This window comes from Cajanus cajan, chromosome 9 (genome assembly GCF_000230855.2).
Source record: "Cajanus cajan strain Asha chromosome 9, NIPB_CcT2T_4, whole genome shotgun sequence".
Classification (NCBI taxonomy): domain Eukaryota; kingdom Viridiplantae; phylum Streptophyta; class Magnoliopsida; order Fabales; family Fabaceae; genus Cajanus; species Cajanus cajan.
In genome coordinates this window covers 45,983,843-46,007,845 of record NC_138525.1, presented here as the reverse complement: position 1 = coordinate 46,007,845, position 24,003 = coordinate 45,983,843, and the positions used below count along the sequence as shown (strand labels likewise).

Here is a 24,003-nt window from a genome sequence, read left to right as displayed (position 1 = left end):
ACAACCCTCTATAAATTCCTCCAAACCTCGTACCCCTCTAACAAAATCGCCCAAAACCAAAACCAAAACCAAAACCAAAACCCTCCCTGCAACTTCCCAACACAACATAGCTTGATGAATGTTTATCACACGTGACGTGTCACCCCCCTATTGGCACATCACGTGAAGCACCCCTCCCCCAAGTAAAAACCCAATCCACATGACCCAACCCATCCCACACCATATAACATGACAAACACAACAATGTCACACTCCCAATAGCAATCGATTACTGCACCACTCTCCACTCTCCAACTCTCCTCACACCAACCGCCACTAATAGAAAGCCGCAATGAACAAAGGCGTAACCCAAGAACCCACCTTGCTCCTCGATTCTCCCTTCCTCACCTTCCCCTCCGACAACGCCACCGTCCTCTCCAATTTCCTCCACTTCAACTCGCGCCGCGGAGCAAAACGCTGCGTTTCGCTCGGCCTCAGGGTGGGGGAGGCCGCTGTCAGGTTCAGGAACGTTCTCAACGACTTTAACAGAGCCGTTAGGCTCCACTGCGAGAAGATCCCAATTGGGTTCGCATCGCTGCGCGTTGCGGACGGTGACGGTAACGGTAACGGTAACGGTGAGGGGGTTGGTAACGGGGTTATAGTGGACGAGTGTGGCGTGCCGGAGGACGAGGGGTTTCGCGGGAACGGCGTGGAGGGTGGGAGGCCTAAGAAAGTTTTGATTTTGATGAGTGACACTGGTGGGGGGCATCGGGCTTCAGCTGAAGCGATTAAAGCTGCTTTTTACCAAGAATTTGGAGATCATTACCAGGTTTCTTTTGTTTTGTTTAACGTTAATGGAAGAAGGTTTTTTGTTTGTGAAAGAAACTGTTGAGGGTTGCTTGTTCAACACTTGCAGCTTAGTTCACTTTAGTTTCTATAATTGTAGGTGTGGTGAGTTGGGTAGTTTTCATGTTGTGCTTCAATTGAAATTAGGTTTGTTGACCTCTCATGTCGACTTTTGTTGTGCGAATTTCTATTGTGAAACTCTAATTTTAATTGTAGAATGGCATTGAAGACATTTTAAGGTATGATAAAACTTATATACTGTATTATAGAAACCGTTGGTGTTGTTTTTCATTCAGAATTGGAATTTTACTTCGGTAATTCTAATGAGAGAACAGTACCCACAGTACATGTATGTGATCCTGTGTCGAAGTTTTTGCCCCTAAGGTATTTGACCTATGTTTGGTTTAAGCACTTGTTCAAAAAGTTATATCACGTGAGTTTTTGTACGTGTTATTTTACACACGATTGGTCATGCATCAGGAGGAATATTTGATGTAGTTTTTCGCAACGGAAGCTACCACTTGTAGCGTTTGCTTCTTTTACCTGTGTGGTGTGTTTTTTTCTTTTTTCTCCTTTCGTAAGTCCAAATAAGTTGTCTAGAAAACCTTCCAAGCGCCACTTCTTGCAAGTTTATGATGATAATTTTAGGACAGGGTTGGTTATTAACTTGTTTAGGCTGATGGGAAGTTATAGGGAATCAAATGAATGGTTTTATGTGGATTTTGGTCATAGGGCAGTCCCATAGTCTGTGTGTTTTTTGTTAAGTTGTGTTCTCAGTTTGGAGTTCCTGGTGCAGGTTTTTGTTACTGATTTGTGGTCTGATCACACGCCTTGGCCGTTTAATCAACTCCCCAGGAGCTATAGCTTTTTGGTCAAACATGGGCCATTGTGGAAGATGACCTACTATGGGACTGCCCCACGTGTAGTGCATCAGTCTAATTTTGCTGCAACTGGAACTTTCATAGCTCGGTTAGGATTTGATTGCCTTCACTTAACAATTTGTACTCTTTTTTATTTGACAAATTAAATTGAAGAGAAAAAAATAAATGTGTTGATATATGCCTTTGCATATAGCTGTTAGGTATGGAAAATGATACACAAGTAATAGTCCAGGCCCCTGGCATATACTGCTATGGCATTCTCCCTGTCTTTTTTGGTGGAAGTTTTCTTTTGAGTTTTGACCAATAAAGATATAGGTTATATCGGAATAGTTTAATTATTTTTTTGGCTTGGATTTCTACGAGTAGGGATAAATTGTTTGCTTATATTTGACATGTATTTCTGTTTCTATATATAGCTAATTTGGGTTAAAGCCGATTTTTAAACTACTTGATTTCTTAAAATACCAAGGATAGCATGCTAATTTGACAGTATGTCAGTTTGATCCTAATTTAATATATATGCTTTACAAATGTAAAATGCTTGATATTATGGACCAATTGCCCTACTATTGTACCGTGCAATGTTTATTGTGCATTGCCTTAATATTAGACACAAGTTGTAGATTTTTTATGCATTCCTTGTTTTAGAATCTATTTTTGTGTGCATATCTATCTCTTCTCGGATGCAGTATAACATCACATGTCAAAGTTATAATATCTTCTCTTTTTACAGTGAAGTTGCTAAAGGCCTAATGAAGTATCAGCCAGATATAATAATCAGTGTGCATCCACTGATGCAACACGTTCCACTTCGAATTTTGAGGTCAAAGGGTCTTTTAAAAAAGATTGTTTTTACTACTGTAGTCACAGATTTAAGCACGTGCCATCCAACATGGTTAGTTCTGTTTTCTTATCATTTCCTTTTCAAAAATCATACAAATTGTCTTATTTTGACATCTTATTTCTTTGTTTTCTTTAGGTTTCATAAGCTTGTAACCAGATGTTATTGTCCTACAACAGATGTTGCACAAAGAGCATTGAAAGCTGGATTGCAACAATCTCAAATAAAGATTTTTGGTCTACCAGTCCGGCCTTCCTTTGTTAAGCCTGTCCGACCAAAGGTATTTCATATTCTTATAGCTAGCCATTACTTGAATTATTATTGCCAAATTTACTTACAATTTTGGAATCAGTATACAACATGCTGTGCTATGTATATTATGCTCGAATGAATGTCACTGTATTTTTTGAAATGGTGTGACAAGATAATAGGAATTATCCAGTCTCAACCAGGAATAGTAATTTATGCTAGGCTTTTCAATTTATTGCGAGTAATTTATGATCATATCCATATCACCAGTGCTCACTTATGCTAATGGTTGCCTTTAAACTATAACTTCTTCCCTTGTCAGCATCTAAATTAGTGAAAGATAGATAGTGATTTGTTTAAGCAATAATCAATTATTAAATAGTATAATACTAAAATGAACTGCTTTGGTGTTTTTGGGTTCTGATTCTAGGACTACAGGCTGCAATCGATATCAGTTACTTGAAACTTAATGGTGCATATGCAGACATGTATGTCATTTCACTTTATTTGTATAAACTTTGATCTGAGCTGTAGTTTCACTGGTATTCCCTTTTATCAAACCTACTGTTCAATAAACTATGTTCAAATGGTCTCTGGTTTAAGTGAATTACATGTGAATGTCAATGGAAAGACTTTTTGTTTGGGAAATTAGACTTGCATCCTACTTGACTAACTATTTTTTGTATTCTGATCACATTATTTATTCAAGAAATTACAATTTACTCCCCTACTTTTATTTGAACTCTACACAGCCTTCCTATAAAATAACAAAGCGTGACTGGTGGGTGTAATTTATCGAAATAGAAGGCTATTGGTGTAATAACTAATAAGTGCAAAACAAAGATCGTTGGGGCAATTAACCCTTTAAAATTGAAGTCACATGAAAAGAAACTCGCTGTTAAATTTTTTCCTTTCAATTTTTTTATTTTGCATCACATATAATATGGACTTTCTAATTTATGCCTTAGGATGAACTAAGGCGAGAGTTAGGGATGGATGAGGATCTTCCTGCTGTACTATTGATGGGGGGAGGTGAAGGTATGGGCCCAATTGAAGCAACTGCCAGGGCACTTGGAGATTTATTACACGATGAGAATGTTGGGGGCCCTGTAGGTCAGATCCTTGTGATCTGTGGTCGTAATAAGAAACTTGCTAACAAACTGAATTCTATTAATTGGAAGGTTCCTGTTCAGGTATAAATATTTCCAGAATCTTGTTAATGTATTTTTAGTAAGCTATAAATTACGATGTTTGTCAGTGTTATGACACTTTCTCTCCCTTTGTTGGTGTTTGTTCTTGCATGTGATTAAATTTTAAATTTGTCAGCCTTCCATGGTGATCAACTTTGGCTAGTATATGGACGTTCTCTTACACGATGAACTAGGTATCTAGCCTTAGGACTATATTTCTCATATGCATTGTTTTTAAAACAGACTCGTCATGGAACTAGTAAAGGTTCTGGTTTACATTTAATTGGTTCAACCCTGATTGAACCAGGGTTAAACTGGTAATATATTGCATATGAACCATTGGTTGAGGAGCAGGATTAAAATTTTAGTTCTTGTGAATTGGTTAAAAGGGTCTTGTTATACAGGAACAGAGTGGCATTAATCTCTCTTTTTCATGATATAAATTAGAAAAATTCAGGTGTTGAACTTCCATATTAAGTTGTGTCACTTCAATTCCTTGACGAGAATAGCAATTCTTAATTCAGCATCCTATGTATCTCCATGGTAGCCTAGCCCCTGAATTATTTTATTTTTACCCATATTTAGGTCAAGGGATTTGTTACCAAAATGGAGGAATGCATGGGAGCTTGTGATTGCATCATTACAAAGGTTTGTTCCCACAGTCTTTACTAAGTTCTTTGTACCGCATTATGACAGCAGTTGACAGGTTTTTTCCTTTTTGTAGGCGGGCCCTGGGACAATAGCAGAGGCCATGATCCGAGGCCTTCCTATTATTCTGAATGATTACATTGCTGGACAGGTATATTTTGGTTATGGCTCTAATTCCTCAATCTGGTGATTTTTTCAAAAAATTCAGCTGATTCAATTGTGTCCAATGTCTATGGAGTAAATTTGAGGCTGGCTTCTGGAATCAAAGATATAACTTATTAAGATTATACGTTAAAATTCTCCGCCAATATACAAGTGGATGAATGTTTGTAAATTCCCTTTTATTTGCAAGTTTAGGAAAGTAGGAGTCTGGTTGGATATAAATTTAAAAGTTCTTTTGAAAACTTCTTCACTAGAAAATATTCTTTATTTTTAATAGAAAGCGTTTAAAAATACTTTTAAGTTCTATACAAACAAACTTTAAGAATAAATTATATACTGATGTAGAATCTATTTCTTGCTTTGAATGTTATTGACATTTAGCCCCACCTTCCCTTACGTGATTACAAAATGATGTACTTATATCAGTTTCTTTCATTTCAGGAAGCTGGTAATGTCCCCTATGTAGTTGAAAATGGGTGTGGGAAGTTCTCTAAATCGCCTAAGGAGATAGCAAAAATTGTTGCCGATTGGTTTGGACCAAAAGCTTACGAACTACAACAAATGTCACAAAATGCATTGAGGCTAGCAAGGCCAGATGCCGTGTTCAAGATTGTTCATGACCTCCACGAGCTAGTTAGACAAAGAAGCTTCCTACCAGAGTATTCTTGTACAGCTTAATAACTGACACTGAGGGTATTTTTTGAACCACCATTCTGAGGAAAATGTACAAGGCAGCGATGATGTATCACTAGAAAAAAATCTTGTATTTTCTCTCATCATTATTTTTCAGATGCTCATTTGAAAATTTTATATTAATTTAGTTTTGAATGTTTCTTGCTTATCAATTACGTTCATGTTAGATAAACATCACTGTTTTAGTAATTGCATGGGTCGAGGTTGAAACCTTTGCAGAACCTTAGTCTATTAATTTAATAATAATATGGTACCTGGGCAAAAACTTGTCTAAACAGAACAATCACATTATCACATTATACATTTACGTGCTCGATGGTAATTATAAATATTTTGTATGTAGATATATTTTCATATTTGCCCTCCCATGCTTGTGTAGAATGATCGGTTTATTTATTTGCTTTCATGACCCAAAATTTGCCGCTTTGTCATACTCATACGTGTTTGTTTGAAACGCATATAAAAATTTCATCAATAAATAAAGGGTATGCTATCGGTGATGTACTTTACCTCCATTATGATACCCAAAAAGAAAGAAGAATCTGCTTTTGTTATGTACGTCGCAATATACCTGAGATTCATATTCCCTTGTACGTGACAAAATTTAATGCTTGCTGAGATCAAGAATGGAAAACATGACGATTTCATTTCATCCATCTATGCATGTGTAGAATGAATGATATGTGCATAAATGAATCTTCTCAATGTTCCTTGACACATGCCGTGAGTCATATACACATGTTTATGCCTCTTATTGCCACGACAGCTTAGAACTAAAGTTTCTACAAAAATGCGACGCCACCTGTTACTCAACGAGACTTAATTTAATATAATGCCCAACACAACTTAGAACGTGAATTGGTCTAGCTTTTGGTTTTTCAGATAAGGAACTTGTATTTTCTCGCGTGACCCTATAATACGAAAAATTATCGTATGATGTGGAATCACCACATATCTATATATTTAGTTTCTAATCAGATTTGTTCTTTAACCATTATGAGTCATATTCAATAGAATTTGATCATTTTTTTTATGTATTTTTTGTTTAATCTTTATGTGAAACAGAGATTTTAAATTTATAATAAAATTTATTGTGTTACAATGAAACTGATGCATACATAATATGTTAAGTGACCCTTTAATATATTTAAGATATACTTTAATATTATCCGAGTTTTTGACTTAACTCATTTTTTTTATCCATAGAATTATTTAACTCATGTTTATAAAATCGATTTGTAAGCAAGTAATGTTTTAATATTTTTTTTATTATTTTACTATTTTAAACCTTATTTTTAGTATGCAAAAATTAGATTTTTTCTAATTAACTTTTGTACCTGTCTGAAGGGCACACTAGTAATCTTCTCGTATTTGGTGGGCTGAACGAGAGTTCCGATCGAATATTCCGGTGAGAGGGGAGGTACCTGCAAAAGGCACTCCGACACTCAAGTCAGGACAAAGCACAAGAATCGATAGTAATTAATGAACAGTGACGTTACCTTGTGACATGAGCTATTTATACTGACTTTTATGGGCCCGGATTCCCATGGGCCCTGCACAAGATTACCATATTAGGTAATACGCCTCTAATCGGCTTATTAGTGTGATTAACTCTTAACCCTTGATTAAGGATAATTTTTGTCTCTTGATTAATGATAGTTCACATTCACTAGGTATTCAATGGCCGATCAGCCGTCAACAATCTGGTTCGGCCCTTTGGGTGCCGATTGGGTGTCGGCAACCTGGTTCGGCCTTTCAGGTGCCGATCGGGTATCGGTCAAATGGTGGCCAAAAGGCCTTGCCAGTACACTTGGCCCCCAGCCTTGGGGAAGGTGTACCTTCTTCAAGGGTATAGCAGTTACAATGTAGGGGAAGTGGAAAGGTTGGGGTCATTTCTGCCGTTGGATCGTGTAGATTCATTGGTTTAGGGTTTTAAAGATTTAAATTTTCCCGCCATTTTCCATGGCTATATATAGCATTGCGTGGTAGGGCCTCTCACGCGTATCGCTTTCAGCCGAATAACATCATTTGGGCAAATCCGATACAACATCACACGCCGAGCGATCGTTTCAATCTCAACTTCCTGGTAAGTTTTATTGGATGGCTACTGCTTCCGAGAGCTCTTCGGCGAGTGGGGTTCGGTCATCATCGTCCGAGGGGTCGTTGTCTAGGGAGACGTGTCGCCGCGGGGACAGGTCTAGCGAGGATGTGAGTACGTCCGAAGAGGCCTCAACCAGTGGTAGCGAGGAGGCGCCGATCCGCGTGAAACGTGTTTCCAATCGGCAAAAGTATGGGCCTTCCGAGGTACCTGGGTACGAGTGGGTCAATGGAGAAGTTACTTCCTACTATTCTCGTTATCAAGATACCACGATGATAACCAATTTATTGGGGTACACCAAGTGTTTGTATTTCGATGCTGGCGAGAATCCGTATCCGATTGGTGTGCGTGCTTGCCGAAACAACGCATTTCCCGATCCAGATACGGTGTGCTTGGACAAGCAAGCCGATAGTATGGCCTCGTTTTATATTTATGATTGCCTTCTGCGAGATCTTAAGGTAAAACTACTGTTCGATGAGTTCATGATGGGAGTGCTCAAGGTTTTGAACGTTGCGCCGACACAACTGCATCCGAACAGCTAGGCCCAACTTCAAGGTTTCAAGCATCTGTGCCTATGTGTTAACATTAGGCCGTCACCCCTACTTTTTCTTTCTTTCTATTCCTCCCGCCCTTCGGATTTGGCCAAATGGGTGTCTCTTAGCCGAGTGGGCTCTCGGCAACTATTAGATAGCTTTACGTCCTCGTATAAGAATTTTAAAGCGGGATTTTTTCGAGTGACCATTCGTCCGAACGGGAGGCGTTTCTTCTTTGGAGCCGTCGACAAGAATTTTTTTCCGTTGTTCTGGACCCGTGCCCCTTGGCCGTATGATGTAGTGTCGAATGAGATGCTTACAGCCGAAGAGCAAAGGGATTTGCAATTTTTACTTCAACTTCCTAGGCGCTTGCCAACTAAGTCTTTAATAAACGTGGTCAAATCTTCCCGATGGGAGAACGATTTGATAGGTATGTAACATTCTTGTTTCGGCCTTTAAGTTAATTCCTATTGATGTTTACTTGGTTATTGGTGCAGGAATCATGGTGACGAGTGGTGCCGATGAGTTCAACATCCGCAATCTTTTGGCTGGTCGAATTCAACAAGCTAAAGCCTCGGGGTTGTGGGCAGTTCGGCGCCTGCCCAAACGCCTCGTCCAACACAAGATGATCGAAGTCCGCCTACGCCGGAACGAAAATTCCGAAAGGTGAAGAAGGGGAAAGAGGTTACTCGGGAGGGGCCGAAACGAAAAAGTAATGAGGAGAGGCCGGAAAAAACCAAGAGATCCAAGAATTCGGTGTCCTCCCCGGGTGGGACAATTATTTGTGTGCCCCCCATGCTGATGTCGAGGGCCTTTCTAAGTGAAGAAGTCACTGCCGAATCAGTGGTTCGGTCAAACACAGTCTCGGATCATGGTCGCGAGTTCTTAGGCCAGTTGGATACCGTGGCGAAATGGAAATATTTTTGCGAGGTGCAGTCTCGGTCGTTGGCACTCACGCACCACCTCGCTATGGAGCCAATCGGCGAGTTGGTTCAACTGAGGCAAAGGGTTGAGGACGCCGATAAGGCCACAGCCGAGGCCATGGCGGCATCCAAGGAAGCATTAGCGAAAAGTCGTCAACTTGCGGCTGAACTTGATGTGCAGCGGCGCAACAATGATACTCTTCGGTTGGACATGCAAAAAGCCGCGAACGATGAAAAACGCCAACTGGAGGAAGCTAAGGCGGAACTGGAGCGAGTAAAAGAGCAAGCCAAGGAGCGTATCGTTGCTCAGCATGAAGCTGGGTTTCGCCATGCTCTTCGACAAGCACAATACTTCGATCATTTTAGGGAGGGATTTGAGTTTGACATTTTGAAAGATTTCTATCAAGGGTCTTTGATGTCTTTCCAAGATATGCCCGAGGGGGCCATCCCTGACAATGACGCGCCGAATGATGACCGCAAGGATGAAGAGACCCTTGATGCTTCGGATGATGAGGCTGAAACCCAACCGGAAGAGCCGAACCAAGATCAAGAGGGAGAGCCCGAGGTGCAAGATGACGCGGGCAACAACGCCGAAGAGTGATTATGTTGTATGGCAGGCCGATAGAGCCTTTTTAATTTGATTTTAATGTAGGTTGATTGTAGTGTTGGCCGATAGAGCCTTTTAACGTTTGTTAATGACAAGTACTCGTTTTTTGAAGAAACTCATTATTGGATTGTGTAACTTGCCCTTTTATTTTGATTGTTTTTTGAGTCAAAATCGAATGGGGTCATTCGGACTTGATGCTTGTTGAGTCAAAACCGAATGTGGTCATTCGGAAATGATGCTGTGTCAAAATCGAATGGGGTCATTCGGACTTGATGCTTTTTGAGTTAATTCCGAATGGGGTCATTCGGACTTGATGCTTTTTGAGTCAATTCCGAGTGGGGTCATTCGGACTTGATGCTTTTTGAGTCAAAACCGAATGGGGTCATTCGGAAATGATGCTTTTTGAGTCAATTCCGAATGGGGTCATTCGGACTTGATGCTTTTCGAGTCAAAACCGAATGGGGTCATTCGGAAATGATGCTGTGTCAAAACCGAATGGGGTCATTCGAACTTGATGCTTTTTGAGTCAAAACCGAATGGGGTCATTCGGAAATGATGCTGTGTCAAAACCGAATGGGGTCATTCGGACTTGATGCTTTTTGAGTCAATTCCGAATGGGGTCATTCGGGCTTGATGCTTTTTGAGTCAATTCCGAGTGGGGTCATTCGGACTTGATGCTTTTTGAGTCAAAACCGAATGGGGTCATTCGGACTTGATGCTTTTTGAGTCAAAACCGAATGGGGTCATTCGGAAATGATGCTTTTTGAGTCAAAACCGAATGGGGTCATTCGGATTTGATGCTTTTTGAGTCAATTCCGAATGGGGTCATTCGGACTTGATGCTTTTTGTGATTTTGAAGGTACATCCTTAGCCGAGTTGGTTACTCGGGAGGGAAACCTTTGTTGAGACTTGAAGGTACATCCTTAGCCGAGTTGGTTACTCGGGAGGGAAACCTTTGTTGAGACTTGAAGGTACATCCTTAGCCGAGTTGGTTACTCGGGAGGAAAACCTTTGTTGAGACTTGAAGGTACATCCTTAGCCGAGTTGTTTACTCGAGAGGGAAACCTTTGTTGAGACTTGAAGGTACATCCTTAGCCGAGTTGGTTACTCGGGAGGGAAACCTTTTTTAAATTTTGGAACAAGTAGAAGAGTAAGAATAACCACGACATGAATTGCCTTTCATTGATATGTGCCTCGTTAAAAACCTTGTCGGCCAAAACCTCTTTTCACTTTTTTACAAGAGGAGAAAAGACCGATCAAGGAAAAGAGTGCACTCTGTATACATGTATCACTATCTTTACACAGAAAATTGCTAACTAAAATAAGCCTTCAAATGAGTTGAGTTCCACGTTCTTGGGATGATCTTTCCCGAAAGCTCCTCAAGTTTGTAGGCACCATTATCTAGAGTGTGACGGATTCTGAATGGGCCGTCCCAGTTAGCTGCCAATTTTCCTTTGCGGGGGTTGCACCTTGCCGATCCTTGTGCACGCCATACTAGGTCACCCTCCTTGAAACATCGCTTCGAAAGGGTGGAGTTGAAGCGTCGGGTCATTCTTTGCTTGCATGCTTCCGCCATTATACGCGCCTTGTCTCGGATCTCGTCTATGACATCAACTTCAACCCGAAGAGATGCATCGTTGCCTGCTTCGTCAAAATGTAAACGGCGGAAGGAAGGTTCCCCTACTTCCATCGGAATCATGGCCTCAGTACCGTATGTCAATCGAAACGGTGTTTCCTTTGTTGTGGATTGAGGTGTACATCTATAAGCCCACAAAACTTCTACTAGTTCTTCGGCCCAGGCGCCCTTGGAATCTCCCAAGCGCTTTTTTAACTCTGTTAAGATGACTTTATTTGCCGCCTCGGCTTGTCCGTTCGATTGAGGATGTTCAACCGATGTGAATCTGTGCCGTATGCCTAAGTCTTGGATGAACTTGTTCAACTTTTGATCTGTGAATTGGAGACCATTGTCGGTTACAATGGCATATGGTATACCGAAGCGCGTGACAATGTTCTTCCACAAAAACTTCTGCACCATGCCAGCTGTGATCATTGCTAACGGTTTGGCCTCGATCCACTTTGTAAAGTAGTCTATGGCAACCAACAAAAATTTGCATTGGCCCTTGGCTATAGGGAACGGTCCGAGCAAGTCCATCCCCCATAGTGCAAACGGCCAAGGTGAGCTGATGCTATGCAGCTGTTCTGCCGAGGCATGGATTAGGTTGCCATGTTTTTGACATTGAATGCATCGCTTAACAAATTGTGCACAATCACTCTTGAGAGTTGGCCAATAATAACCTGCCCTTAATACTTTTACCGCAAGAGTTCGTCCGCCCGAATGTGACCCACAAATGCCTTGGTGAATTTCTCTCATCACATAATTGGCCTGCGCCGAGTCTAGGCATTTCAGCAATGGGGTTGAGAAACCCCTTCTATACAATTCGCCCCCGATGACAAAGTATCTAGCAGCTTGGGCTCGTAAATTTTTGGCAGACGAGGGCTCGGCCGGTTCTTTGCCATGAAGAATGAATTCAAGAAGTTCCGTTATCCACGCTGCATTGGATGCCACCGAACTTGATTCTTCCACTGCCAAGTTTTCAACTGTAGCTATGCTCGGGGTAGGTAACTCAAAATGTAGAGTGGTTCTGAGCTGGCCTGGTTTCCGAGCACTGCTTGCCAATAGGGCTAGTTGGTCGACTCGTTCATTGTTTTCTCTCGGTGTGTGTCGTACTTGAACTTCTTCGAAGTTGGAGCACATGTTATGGAAGAGGTGATAGTAACGTAGCAAATTTGGATCCTTCACCTGGAAATGATTATTGACTTGTTCCGATACGATCTGGGAGTCTGTCCAACAAATTAATCTTCGGACCCCAATGTCACCTGCCAGTCTTAGGCCCGCTACGAGTGCCTCGTACTCGGCCTGGTTGTTAGAGGCTCGAAATCCAAAATGCATGGATTGTTCAAGGACTACCCCCACCGGCCCTTCGAGTATTATTCCTGCCCCGCTGCCTGTATTGTTTGAAGAGCCGTCCACATGCATTGTCCATTGGTCGCTCTGAAAGTGACCGTTGGGTTGTAGCTCATTGACGAATTCAGCCCAGTGTTGCGACTTAATCGGCCCGCGCGGTTCGAATGATATGTCGAATTCTGAGAGCTCAATGGACCATGCCATCATTCGTCCCGCCAGTTCGGGTTTCCGCAGGACTTTAGCAATGGGACAATCCGTCCGAACTACAATCCTGTGCCCCTGGAAGTATTTCCGAAGTCTTCGAGCTGTATGAACAAGTCCGAGTGCTACTTTTTCCAGCAACTGATATCTAGTTTCCGATTCTTGCAGCATGCGACTAATGAAATAGATAGGTACTTGTGTGTCCCTCTCTTGGACCAAGACCGAACTGATGGCCTCATTTGAAACGCACATGTATATTATGATGGCCGATAAGGGATCGGGTTTTGAGAGGATTGGAGGCGTTCCGAGACGCAACTTTAATGTTTGAAAAGCTGTTTCACACTCTTCGGCCCATGCAAATTTGTTAGTTTTTCTCAACAACCCCAATATTGGTTTGGCCACCTCTGTGAGGCATGGAAGAAACCTTGATAATGCAGTGAGACGGCCAGCCAGCCGTTGTACTTCTTTAACATTATGGGGACTTCTCATGTTGATTATTGCTCGGCATTTGTCAGGGTTGGCTTCAATACCCCTAGTCGAAAGCATGAAGCCGAGAAACTTGCCGTTTGCTACCCCGAAGACACACTTTTCTGGATTGAGCCGCATGTCGTGCCGTCGAACCTGGTGGAAAATCTCAATTAAGTCCGAGATATGACTATGAAGGTCATTTGACTTAACAACCATATCGTCCACATAAACCTCCATATTCTTGCCGATTTGATTTTGAAAGACTTTATTCATGAGTCGCTGATATGTGGCGCCGGCATTCTTGAGTCCGAAGGGCTTTACCCGATAACAATAGTTAGCCGAATCAGTAATGAAAGCAGTCTTCTCCTCATCTTGTGGATGCATTTGAATCTGATTATATCCTGAATAGGCATCAAGAAATGTCAACATGTTGTGCCCCGAGGCACCATCAACTAGTCGATCGATATTGGGCAATGGGTAGGCATCCTTTGGGCAGGCTTTGTTCAAATTTGTGTAATCCGTGCACATTCGCCATTTCCCACTCGTCTTCTTGACCATAACTACATTTGCAAGCCATGTTGTATATTGTATTTCCCGGATGAACTCCGCTTCAAGTAGTTTGGCCACTTCTGTTTTGACCGCCTGTTTCCTTTCGGTACCCATCTTCCTCTTCCGTTGTGCTATTGGTCTAGCCTCCCGACAAACAGACAATTTGTGACACATAACCTTTGGATCTATACCTGGCATATCCGAGGGTACCCAAGCAAAAAGATCTTTGTTTTTCTGAATGACCTTGCTCAATGCATGGCGATCTTCCTCAGGCAATCCCGCCCCCAAGTATGTAACTTGCAGAGTTCCCTGGCCGACCTGGATTGCAACCTTCTCCTCGACTGCTTCCATCCGTTCATCTTCATTCATTCTTGGATCTAAATCCCATGTCTGGGATTTGTCTGATACTGGAGGTTTTACCACATGAACTCTCCTTGACTTTGATTGCTTTTCTTCCACAGGGGTTACTCGCAAACTGGCAAAGTAACACTCTCGGGCGGCCTTCTGATCAGCATGCACTGTAAGAATTTTGCCTTTGTCGAATGGAAACTTCATTGCTAGGTGTGGCGTTGAGACAATAGCTCCCAACATATTCAACGATGGCCGACCCAGAAGAATATTGTAAGAAGTGTTAGCATGTACTACTATGTACTTCACCTGGATTTCCCTGTATTCCTGCTCGTCAACACAGAAACGAGTAAAAAGCTTAATGTACCCGCTAGTGCTAACTCTTTCTCCCGAGAAACCAACTAGAGGGTCATCATATGGAACGAGCTCCTTTTCCAAGATGCCCAACTGCTTGAAGGTGTTCTAGTATAGAATGTCGGCCGAACTACCCTGATCCACCAACGTTTTCTTCACTATGCAGTTGTGGATTTCAACACTAATTACCATTGGATCATCTTGCACGGGGTCAATTCCTTGAAAATCAGCATCAGTGAATGTTATAGCTGGTAACCTCCGAACGGGTTGTCTGTCGACCGAATTGACCGAACGAACGGCGCGCAAATGCCTCTTTTGTGCCGAAGAAGTTGAGCCTCCACCAGCAAAGCCCCCGGCAATGGTGTTGATGACTCGCCTATGGGAAGCTGTAGGCTCATCTTTCCTTTCGCGTGACCGGCTTCGGTCGTGGCGAGGTCTATCAGTTCGGTCTTGTCGAGGTCGGTCGTGTCTAGGTTGATACTGGCGCGATCGATGCGAATCGGGCCGATCAACGAAATTATGAAGCTGGCCCTACTTGATTAAATCCTCGATTCTGTCTCGGAGGGCCGCGCACTCCTCGGTAGAGTGCCCCCTATTGCGATGATACCGACAAGATTTGCTAGTATCGGCGCGCGGTGGCGTGGCAGCTCTTTTTGGGACGGCCAACACCTCTGATGCCAGAGCTTGTTCAAGCACTGCAGCTCGGCTTGCATTGAGGGGAGTATAATGAGTGTATTTCGGACCCCGCGTTGGTCGGTCACGAAGAGTTATCTCTTTGTTTCACCCCCGATAGGATGGTTCTACTGGCTTGTCGGACTTTCCCGATGGTTCAGCTCGGGCTTGATTTCGGAACTCAGCCAACTCCTCCATCTGCATATATTTATCGGCTCGTCTTCGAAGTTCATTCATATCTGAAGGGGGTTTTTTGCACAGGCTATTGACGAATGGCCCGGGCTTCAAAGCTGTGGTCAGATGATGGAGTGCCACTGCGGGGTTAAGATCCCGAATTTCTAAAGCGGTCTTGTTAAAACGATCCATGAAAGTCCGAAGAGTCTCCTTCTTGTTCTGCCAAAGACTAACCAACGACAGAGATGTCAAACTGTGAGGCCGACTCGTTGCAAATTGAACCGTGAACTGAGAAGATAGGGTGTTGAATGAGTCAATAGAGTTGGGGGGGAGCCGAGTGAACCAGCTCAAAGCTCGGCCTTTTAATGATGTGGGAAAAATCCGGCACAGAGCAGCATCGTCCGTTGTGCTTAATGTTACCTGCGTAAGAAAAACATCAAGATGTTCGTCAGGATCCGAAGTACCATCATATTTATCAATCGACAGCGATTTCCAATTATCCATTAAAGGCAACTGCATGATAGAGGGTGTAAAAGGATGCCGGTGTGATCCCACTGTTGCTACATCGGTGGGACGTCCAACTGTAGGCAGGGCCGATTGAAATTTTTGTGGTGCCGCAGCCGAGGCATGGATAGCCGAGGTATGGATATCATGGGATTGGTAAGATCCGTGTGTTTGAGTGTTAGTAGGCTGGGTAGGTTTCCATGAGGAGTCTTGACTCTTTAACGCCTCATTTTCGGCTCTCAAAGCCGAAAGTTCCTTTGCATCCTTCTCTCGCTGCTGTTTCATTGCAGCCATCTCCTGCTTGAGCAAGCGCATGGTCTCGATGAGATCAGTTTCGTCCTCAACTTGAACGTGCTCTTCCTCGGTTTGGTGATTTTCCGTGTTCATTCTCCTTCTCTTCGTCATAGTCTTGTTAAGTCTTCAAGTCTTTCTCGGTTCGGCCCCACGGTGGGCGCCAAAATGTACCTGTCTGAAGGGCACACTAGTAATCTTCTCGTATTTGGTGGGCCGAACGAGAGTTCCGATCGAATATTCCGGTGAGAGGGGAGGTACCTGCAAAAGGCACTCCGACGCTCAAGTCAGGATAAAGCACAAGTATCGATAGTAATTAATGAATAGTGACGTTACCTTGTGACATGAGCTATTTATACTGACTTTTATGGGCCCGGATTCCCATGGGCCCTGCACAAGATTACCATATTAGGTAATACGCCTCTAATCGGCTTATTAGTGTAATTAACTCTTAACCCTTGATTAAGGATAATTCTTGTCCCTTGATTAATGATAGTTCACATTCACTAGGTATCCAATGGCCGATCAGCCGTCGGCAATCTGGTTCGACCCTTTGGGTGCCGATTGGGTGTCGGCAACCTGGTTCGGCCTTTCAGGTGCCGATCGGGTATCGGTCAAATGGTGGCCGAAAGGCCTTGCCAGTACAACTTTTATATATTAAACATAAACTTTTATTTTGTACGAGAATATTTAAAAAAATTTCTTCAATAAAAATGTTTGTAGAATTTTTAAATTTTTTTATCTATTTTAATTTTTATTTATTATAATTATTTATAAATTAAATATTAATATTTTAAAATAAAATTTAAATTATTTATTATAAATTTAAAAATATAATTTTTTTAAGAATACTTATGTATATGAATTTTAAATATAATTTATATATTTAAATATAAAAATTATTTATATAATTTATAATAAATTTTAATTATATATAATAAACATATTTATATATTATGTATAATAAAATATTATTATATTTCTAGTTTGACAGACCACCACTTTACCTCTTCGAGGCAGAAGATAACAAAAACCAGGATACTTTACATAGTAAATTAACATTCAGAGTTTATAAGTATGTTATTTAAAATTTAAAGATAAATATTTTTAAAAAATAATTCTTAAAAATAAATTAAAATTATTTTTTAGAAAAGTAAAAATATGTTTATTTTAACAAAATTAGACGGTTATGTTAAAAAGTAAAAATTTTTACTTTTTTATTTAAAAAAAGTTTATGATAAAAAAATTTAAAACAAACATACTCATACTAGATTTGCTGCCTATCTCATACATATATATGTGCAGTTAATTCAGAGCTTGTCATTGCCATGGAAGACTATGCTGACTTTGTAGCAAAAGTTGTCAGCTTATATAAATACACAGAGTACTATAAGGGAGTTGAGACAAAGTTGTGTAATGGGTTGGAGGTACAATGCTGGGTTGGGACTGATTGGAGCTTTTGTCTTAATATGGGTCAGCTCTGCAGAAATAACTCAGGTTTCTATTATGTTTTTCCTTTTTTTTTTTTTTTTTTTCATTCTTACCCTCCCTTAATTGTTTGTTATTTTGTTTATGTTATGCTACTTTGCTTGTGTTTTGAGGATGTTGTTCTTCTATGTGGTTTCTAAATTCTAAGACTAGTTAGGAAAAGAAAATCTGAACTGCATGTCTGTCCCTTCAGAGACATCTATCTTATTCATATAATTGTTAAGTTTTTAAGAAAATGATACCACTTCCTTCAAAATTTGTATTTAGCTACCTAAATCATTGCTATTTTTGTTGCAAGCAATATGAACCTAGAAATATGCAAACCCCCCCACCCCCCCCCCCCCCCCCCCCCCGACCCCCCTCTCTTTTGCAGCAATACGGTTAATTTTTTTTGTTTTGTTTTAAATTACGATATCAGTTTCAGCTTTATCTGGTTTATGTCAGTTTTTGTCAATATTAGACGTTTCTTTCCAAAAAAATTAATATTCCTATTCATGTGGATACAGTTAAGATGTCCCAAGCAATAAGCTGAATGTGTATTTTGTGGGGTTGTCAAGTCTTGTGCGTTACTATGCATACACCTCTAGATTAAAAGTTTTTACACTAGCAACAAATTAATAAAAAAAAATTAGTATGATTTCAATTAATTATTATACAAGTCAACAAATTTGATAATAGTTTGTAACTTAATAGCAGTGTAAAAAAAGAAAAAAGGAAGGAGTTTAGCTCGGTTGGTTTGTGTGTGAGTTGATGCAACTCTTTGATATCGAGTTTGACTCAGGAATAAAAAACTTTACACTATCATGTCATGTATTATATTACCATAATATGTTAAAAAGGTTTTAGGGAAAGGATTGAATGCTAGGAATTCTTCATGCATTTTGATTTTATTCAATATTCATCAAAATGGAACGACAATGCCTAGTAAAGAAAAGAGAAAGTTATATGACAAATGTGCTATAGTTATGTAGCCCAAAATAAAATAAAAATGGACAATAGTAGTGTTGCTTTTAATTGTATGCCAATTTTTCTTCTATTCCTTAAAACTTTGTATTTGCTGCACTATTAACATCTTTCTAGTTTAATTCTGCAATAAGACATGTTATACCAAGCTTGTGGTACTTTACTGCAGAGGATTTTTGTTGAGTATAAACAGCCATTTGCACTCACTTACCTTGGAGTATCTGTGATGGTGATCTATCTTCTCATTTCAGTTTTCAAAAAGTGGACATGTAGCTTACTGAAAATTTTGTTCAGAAACTTTCATGAGGACTACACATTAATTAGCATTTCCACTGGACTAAAAAGTAGTTTGATTACTGATAAGGAAATTAGAGAAAGAGAAGAAGGAATGCCTTTGGTCAAGAAAGAGGAAGATGAACCTCCCTTGCTTGCACTACAAAGTTATGAAGGTAGTTCATGGAAAATTGCAAAGTGTGGCTTGTACCTCACTCCAATATGGTTTGCACAAGAGGTAACAAGATCTCATTCTTTACATTTTGATTTTTTACTTCCCTTTATTTCAGTTTACTTTTTGTAGAGAACCGAATATAGCTTAGTTCATATCGGTTAGAATTATGTTATGTTATCTGTCTGAGAGAGAAATATTTATTAAGAGGAGAGTTATTATATCTTGTTATTTTCATCAGTTGTTTACACACATCTTCATAATGATAGATTTTGTTCACTTTGAAATTAAAGTCTCATAGTTTTATTTTACCACCCAAAAGGCCTCTTATCAATAAATATATATTTACTTTATAAACTCTTTTTTCCTATTGTTCTACCAATGTAAAATCTTATTTGTATCCTAAAATATCAACATTAACAAACACTTTAGATTGAAGGTACTACTTGTTTCAGAAGTGATTTAGTGTAATGAAATACCATTACAAAGATTAATGATCGGAATATTATGAACTTAAAAATAATTGAGACATGACTGATATTTTGGTAGAATTTCATACTGTTTTCTTAGGCATGGTAGTTTTTAGTTTTTCATGCCTTAAAGTTAGAGTTTAATTTCTCATTTCACATGAAAAGATGGTAATATAGAACAGGATGCGCATGTATTAACTATGTCAAAATGAATAAATCTAGAAAAATCAGTACATGAATATATTTTAGTTTTCTTATTTTTTTTTTTAAAAAAACCACATCAATAGCAGTTATCATTAGGTGTGGTTGATGTAGGTGAGTGAGCATTTTGTGGTGAGAACCTTAAGAACATGTTTCTTTTGAGAAAAAAGCATTTTCTATTTCTTTTTGTTGTTTTCCTTATAATTACAAAAATATCATTTTGTTTCATGTTCTCAAAGATTTGTAAGAAGATGGTGAAAAGTGAAAACATGTTCCAAAATGAATTATGAAATCTAGGTAATGTTTATTAAGGTGTTTCTCAGTGCTTTGCACATGTATTCTCTTCCCTGCCTCACCCCTCTACACCCACAAAAAGAAAATAGATATAATGAAAAGATTCTTCTGATTTATGCATGATCATGAGTTTTCAAGATATTCCACTCATTCTGTTCCCTATACTTGATCGGGTCTCATGCAGTATTTTTCAAACATGGCACTTGCAAATACTAGTGTTGCGAGTACAACGATTCTGAGTTCCATGTCAGGTCTCTTTACCCTTTTCTTTGGAGCCATTCTTGGACAGGACTCAGTAAATATGACCAAAATAGCAGCTGTTTTAATTAGCATGGCTGGTGTTGCCATGACAACTATTGGAAAAACTTGGGCAGCAGATCAGCAGATTAGCATGTAAGTTGAAAATAGCTTGTTAAGGTGAAAAAGCTCTTTCCTCTAAATTCTAATGTTTCATCTCTGCAATCATTGCGTTCACTTTATAAGAGTGCACAAACAACTAATTCCTAGAAGAAAAAAGAATTTCAGTTTCTGTGAGGAATTTTACTTCTTAATTTTATTAATAAATATAGTGTACTAATAGCACAATACTGCAAAGATAAGGTTGTTACATTGTGACTTGGGAGTTCATAGATTCATATGTAACCTTTTTCTTTTTACATACTCATCTTCAAGTGTGTTTGAGTACAATCTCCATCTTAGTCCCTCTTAGTTAATAGACTAAAAGATTCATGTTGTTGGCAGGTAGAGTAATAGGAAATAGGTTAATTAATTCATATTTAAGTTGTCTTAAAGATTTTTCACTTTTTTTCTTAATGGACTACTATATATGTTCCCCTATATATTCTCTAACCATGATTCTTCCAATTTCTGAACTTGGAAACTTTCTTCTTACTAAGGACTCAAAAGCATTCTATCATTGGGGACATTTTTGGTCTACTCTCAGCAATATGTTGTGGCTTATTCACAGGTATGAATATTTAATTGTCAAAGGATTGTGTGAGTTGAATATCATTCTCAATCATTGGTCAATTAATTTCAGTGGTTCTCAAGAATTCTGTCGGATCAGGAGACAAGGTAGACATGGAAAAGCTTTTTGGTTGTATTGGTCTCTACAGTTTTCTTGCCTTTTGGTGGATAGGTATGAATTTCTTGGGGAGTTTTGCATATAATAGGGATTAAGAATTTCATGAATAATGTAACCTTGAGCCTTGGTTGCTACGATATTTTCTAACTAGACTAATCTGTAAAATTAATTTAGAAAAATTATGAAAACTCATCAAGATGAGATATCGACATTTTTAATACCATGACAATGATGTTATTAGACTTGAAGGAAAGCTTGTTTAGCTCTTTTTCTTTTACTTCTGCCTTTTCTCCCTTTTGATCAATTCTTATATACATCAACCACATTAGTGTAATGCATTTTTACAACACTGATTTTTCCCTGTTAGTCAAATAATTTGAATATTGGATAACTTGATTATTGCAGATTGCTATTTAGTTAAGAATTTCCTGCCTCATTTTTTTGTCAAACTTTTTAACTGGTGCTCTTGCGAGTTTCCATGCAGCGTGGCCATTAAATGCTGTGGGAATTGAACCCCATTTCAAATTTCCAAGTTCAATGTCCACTTGGGAGATGGTTATTGCGAATAACATCTGTTCAAGTGTGATTTCAGATTACTTATGGTAAGTTGAACAGCATCTGTTTATTGAAAAAGCTCGAGGGAATCTTTTTAGGATAAAACTTAAATAAAGTTACTTAGATGTTACCAGTGTTTTTCGCCAAACTAGAATTGAAGTTTCACCTCAATAATCTATGTAATCCTTGACTTATCATAGCATTAAGATGCAATTCCATTTCCAATCGTAGAAAAACATCAAAAGTGTCTAAGAAACTAGATCTAAGTTTTGTCATTTTTTAACTGAATTCCATATGGGATATGACTTCATTATGCTAATTAATGAACATATGGCATATCAAAGCATTAACATATAAGAACTGTTATATTATGTTTCATTAGTGCCTTTATGGTGTGTATGATACTTAAATCATATAGTACTTCTTTCACATAGTATAATCATAGGATAACAGTTATTACACAACATTCCATTTTATGTCAGCAACAACCATGAATATTGTGTCAGGGCACTCTCTATAATTTGGACAGCTCCTTTGGTTGCTACATTGGGCATGTCCTTGACAATTCCAGTTGCCATGATAGCTGACATGGTTATACATGGTCGCAAGTACTCTGCACTATACATCCTTGGATGCATTCAGGTTGGACTTCTCTTTTCCACCATGTATTATTACAATGCACTAACAACAAAAAAGATTTTACTCCTTTAGATTATCATATATGGCAAGATTGTTCACTTTTGTAAAAATCTTTACACAAATGATGTATGAGAATGATACTCTAAGATTTACCATTTTACCATATTATCTTATTCACTCATGAAACAATGTGATAAGGTAAATTCCTATCAGATATTTATGTAAAACTATTTTACACTGAGATGGTATAAATTAGTCTTAGAATTGGTTTGTGTTAGTTATATCCATGACTATGGTTTAAACATTCATTCTTTGGTCCTACTGGAGACAGGTTTTTGCAGGATTTACACTAGCAAACCTTTCGGATAAGATTTCAGGAAGTGATAGAGAATGAAGTTCGTGACGTTATGAGAAGAAAGGATTGTGTATATTAGATAAGGAAGAATCTTAGTACAGCCATGAAGCCATCACTGTGGAATGGTGAAGGGTCCATACACAATGACAGTTGCATACATAACAGAAATCAATGAGATTCAAAAAAGTGCTTTTGATATACTATGCAGTGTGTACCAAATAAGTCTTTTAAAAAAAACCTAGGATTTTTATCCTTATATAATAAAGTCGAGTCTTCATTTTTAATTGAATATATTTTTAAGAATTATTCTATTTCCATTAACCTGTATTAGTTCTCCTGCGTTGACTATCTATTTTATTATTTTTACTAATAATTTTTCATTTTTTTAGATACTACTTTATAAATTTCATTAATTTCAATTATATTTTAAATGTTAATATACTATCAAATTAAACATAATTTTTAAAATAAATTCGGTGTTAATAATGATATAATTTTAGTCAATCTTGATTTGATTTAAATTTTTTTTTTTTAACATATATCAAAAGATAATTTTTATTTAAACTACCTACATTGGATACTTTAGCAATCTTCTTACTTTTTCTCGTTAACCATTCTCATCCTACTCAAATAATAACCTTTCCAAGTTTACTTGTTATAGTGGAAATCGGGGAGTACTTTAAAAAAAAAAATTATTTCAACGATCAAATTAGTCTTAGAATTAATGTTATAGTAAATATTAACAATATATTTTCTCTCTTATTTATTATTATTTATACTAATTTTATTGGATGTGAGTTCACACAACAAGCGGATGAAGGAATCATTATTATACCTTCCATTGCAATCTTCTCTTATCAGCCTGCTTAATCCTTGGTAGGGGCTAAAGACTCTTCGGCATTATCCTTATCTTTTCTCTCCGGTATAAATGCCACACGACATCCTAAAAACACCATTATCAGTCCTTATAGTTATTTCAAATGTGTAATTTTGATTCTCCATAATATTTTTATTGCGAAAAAGTTTGGTTCTACTTGGTTATCAAAATTAAGCATTATTATATCATTTAAAATTAAAAATTAGAGGGACTGAATTTGCGATAAAAAGATCTAGAGACCAAAATTATACGTTCGTGAAATTATAACAAGCAAAAATAAACTTAAGCCTTTTAGAAAAGTACTGACAAACCTTAGTGCACTTAACTGTGTTCGGTAAAGAGGAGAGAAATAAAGAAAAAAAAAAAAGAAAAAAAAGTGAAGGAAAAGGAAGTGTAAGAAAGCATGTAAAAAATAAAGTAGAAAAAAAATTTTACTTGGTAAAGGAGAAATTGAAA

The 24,003-nt window shown here is 38.7% G+C and overlaps 2 protein-coding genes across 4 annotated transcripts; both read left to right on the top strand.

Annotated features, from left to right (window-relative positions):
- On the top strand, positions 1-5,637 carry MGD1 (monogalactosyl diacylglycerol synthase 1). 2 transcript variants are annotated; one of them, XM_020383102.3, is made up of 8 exons: positions 14-808; positions 1,622-1,794; positions 2,440-2,601; positions 2,686-2,827; positions 3,765-3,989; positions 4,572-4,634; positions 4,711-4,785; positions 5,238-5,637. In XM_020383102.3, the coding sequence occupies exons 1-8, from the start codon at positions 332-334 to the stop codon at positions 5,472-5,474; spliced, it is 1,554 nt and encodes a 517-aa protein (XP_020238691.1). In that variant the 5' UTR covers positions 14-331; the 3' UTR covers positions 5,475-5,637. The 2 variants fall into 2 exon arrangements, with proteins under 2 accessions (XP_020238684.1, XP_020238691.1); XM_020383095.3 differs by having other exon boundaries at positions 1-808; positions 2,440-2,827.
- An 11,845-nt stretch (positions 5,638-17,482) lies between these two features.
- On the top strand, positions 17,483-23,923 carry LOC109795088 (putative transporter C405.03c). 2 transcript variants are annotated; one of them, XM_029274188.2, is made up of 8 exons: positions 17,483-17,673; positions 18,879-19,138; positions 20,222-20,430; positions 20,934-21,004; positions 21,077-21,175; positions 21,606-21,723; positions 22,183-22,318; positions 22,647-23,923. In XM_029274188.2, the coding sequence occupies exons 1-8, from the start codon at positions 17,505-17,507 to the stop codon at positions 22,707-22,709; spliced, it is 1,125 nt and encodes a 374-aa protein (XP_029130021.1). In that variant the 5' UTR covers positions 17,483-17,504; the 3' UTR covers positions 22,710-23,923. The 2 variants fall into 2 exon arrangements, with proteins under 2 accessions (XP_029130021.1, XP_082920058.1); XM_083063932.1 differs by having other exon boundaries at positions 17,491-17,673; positions 18,797-19,138.
- Positions 23,924-24,003: the final 80 nt, after the last annotated feature.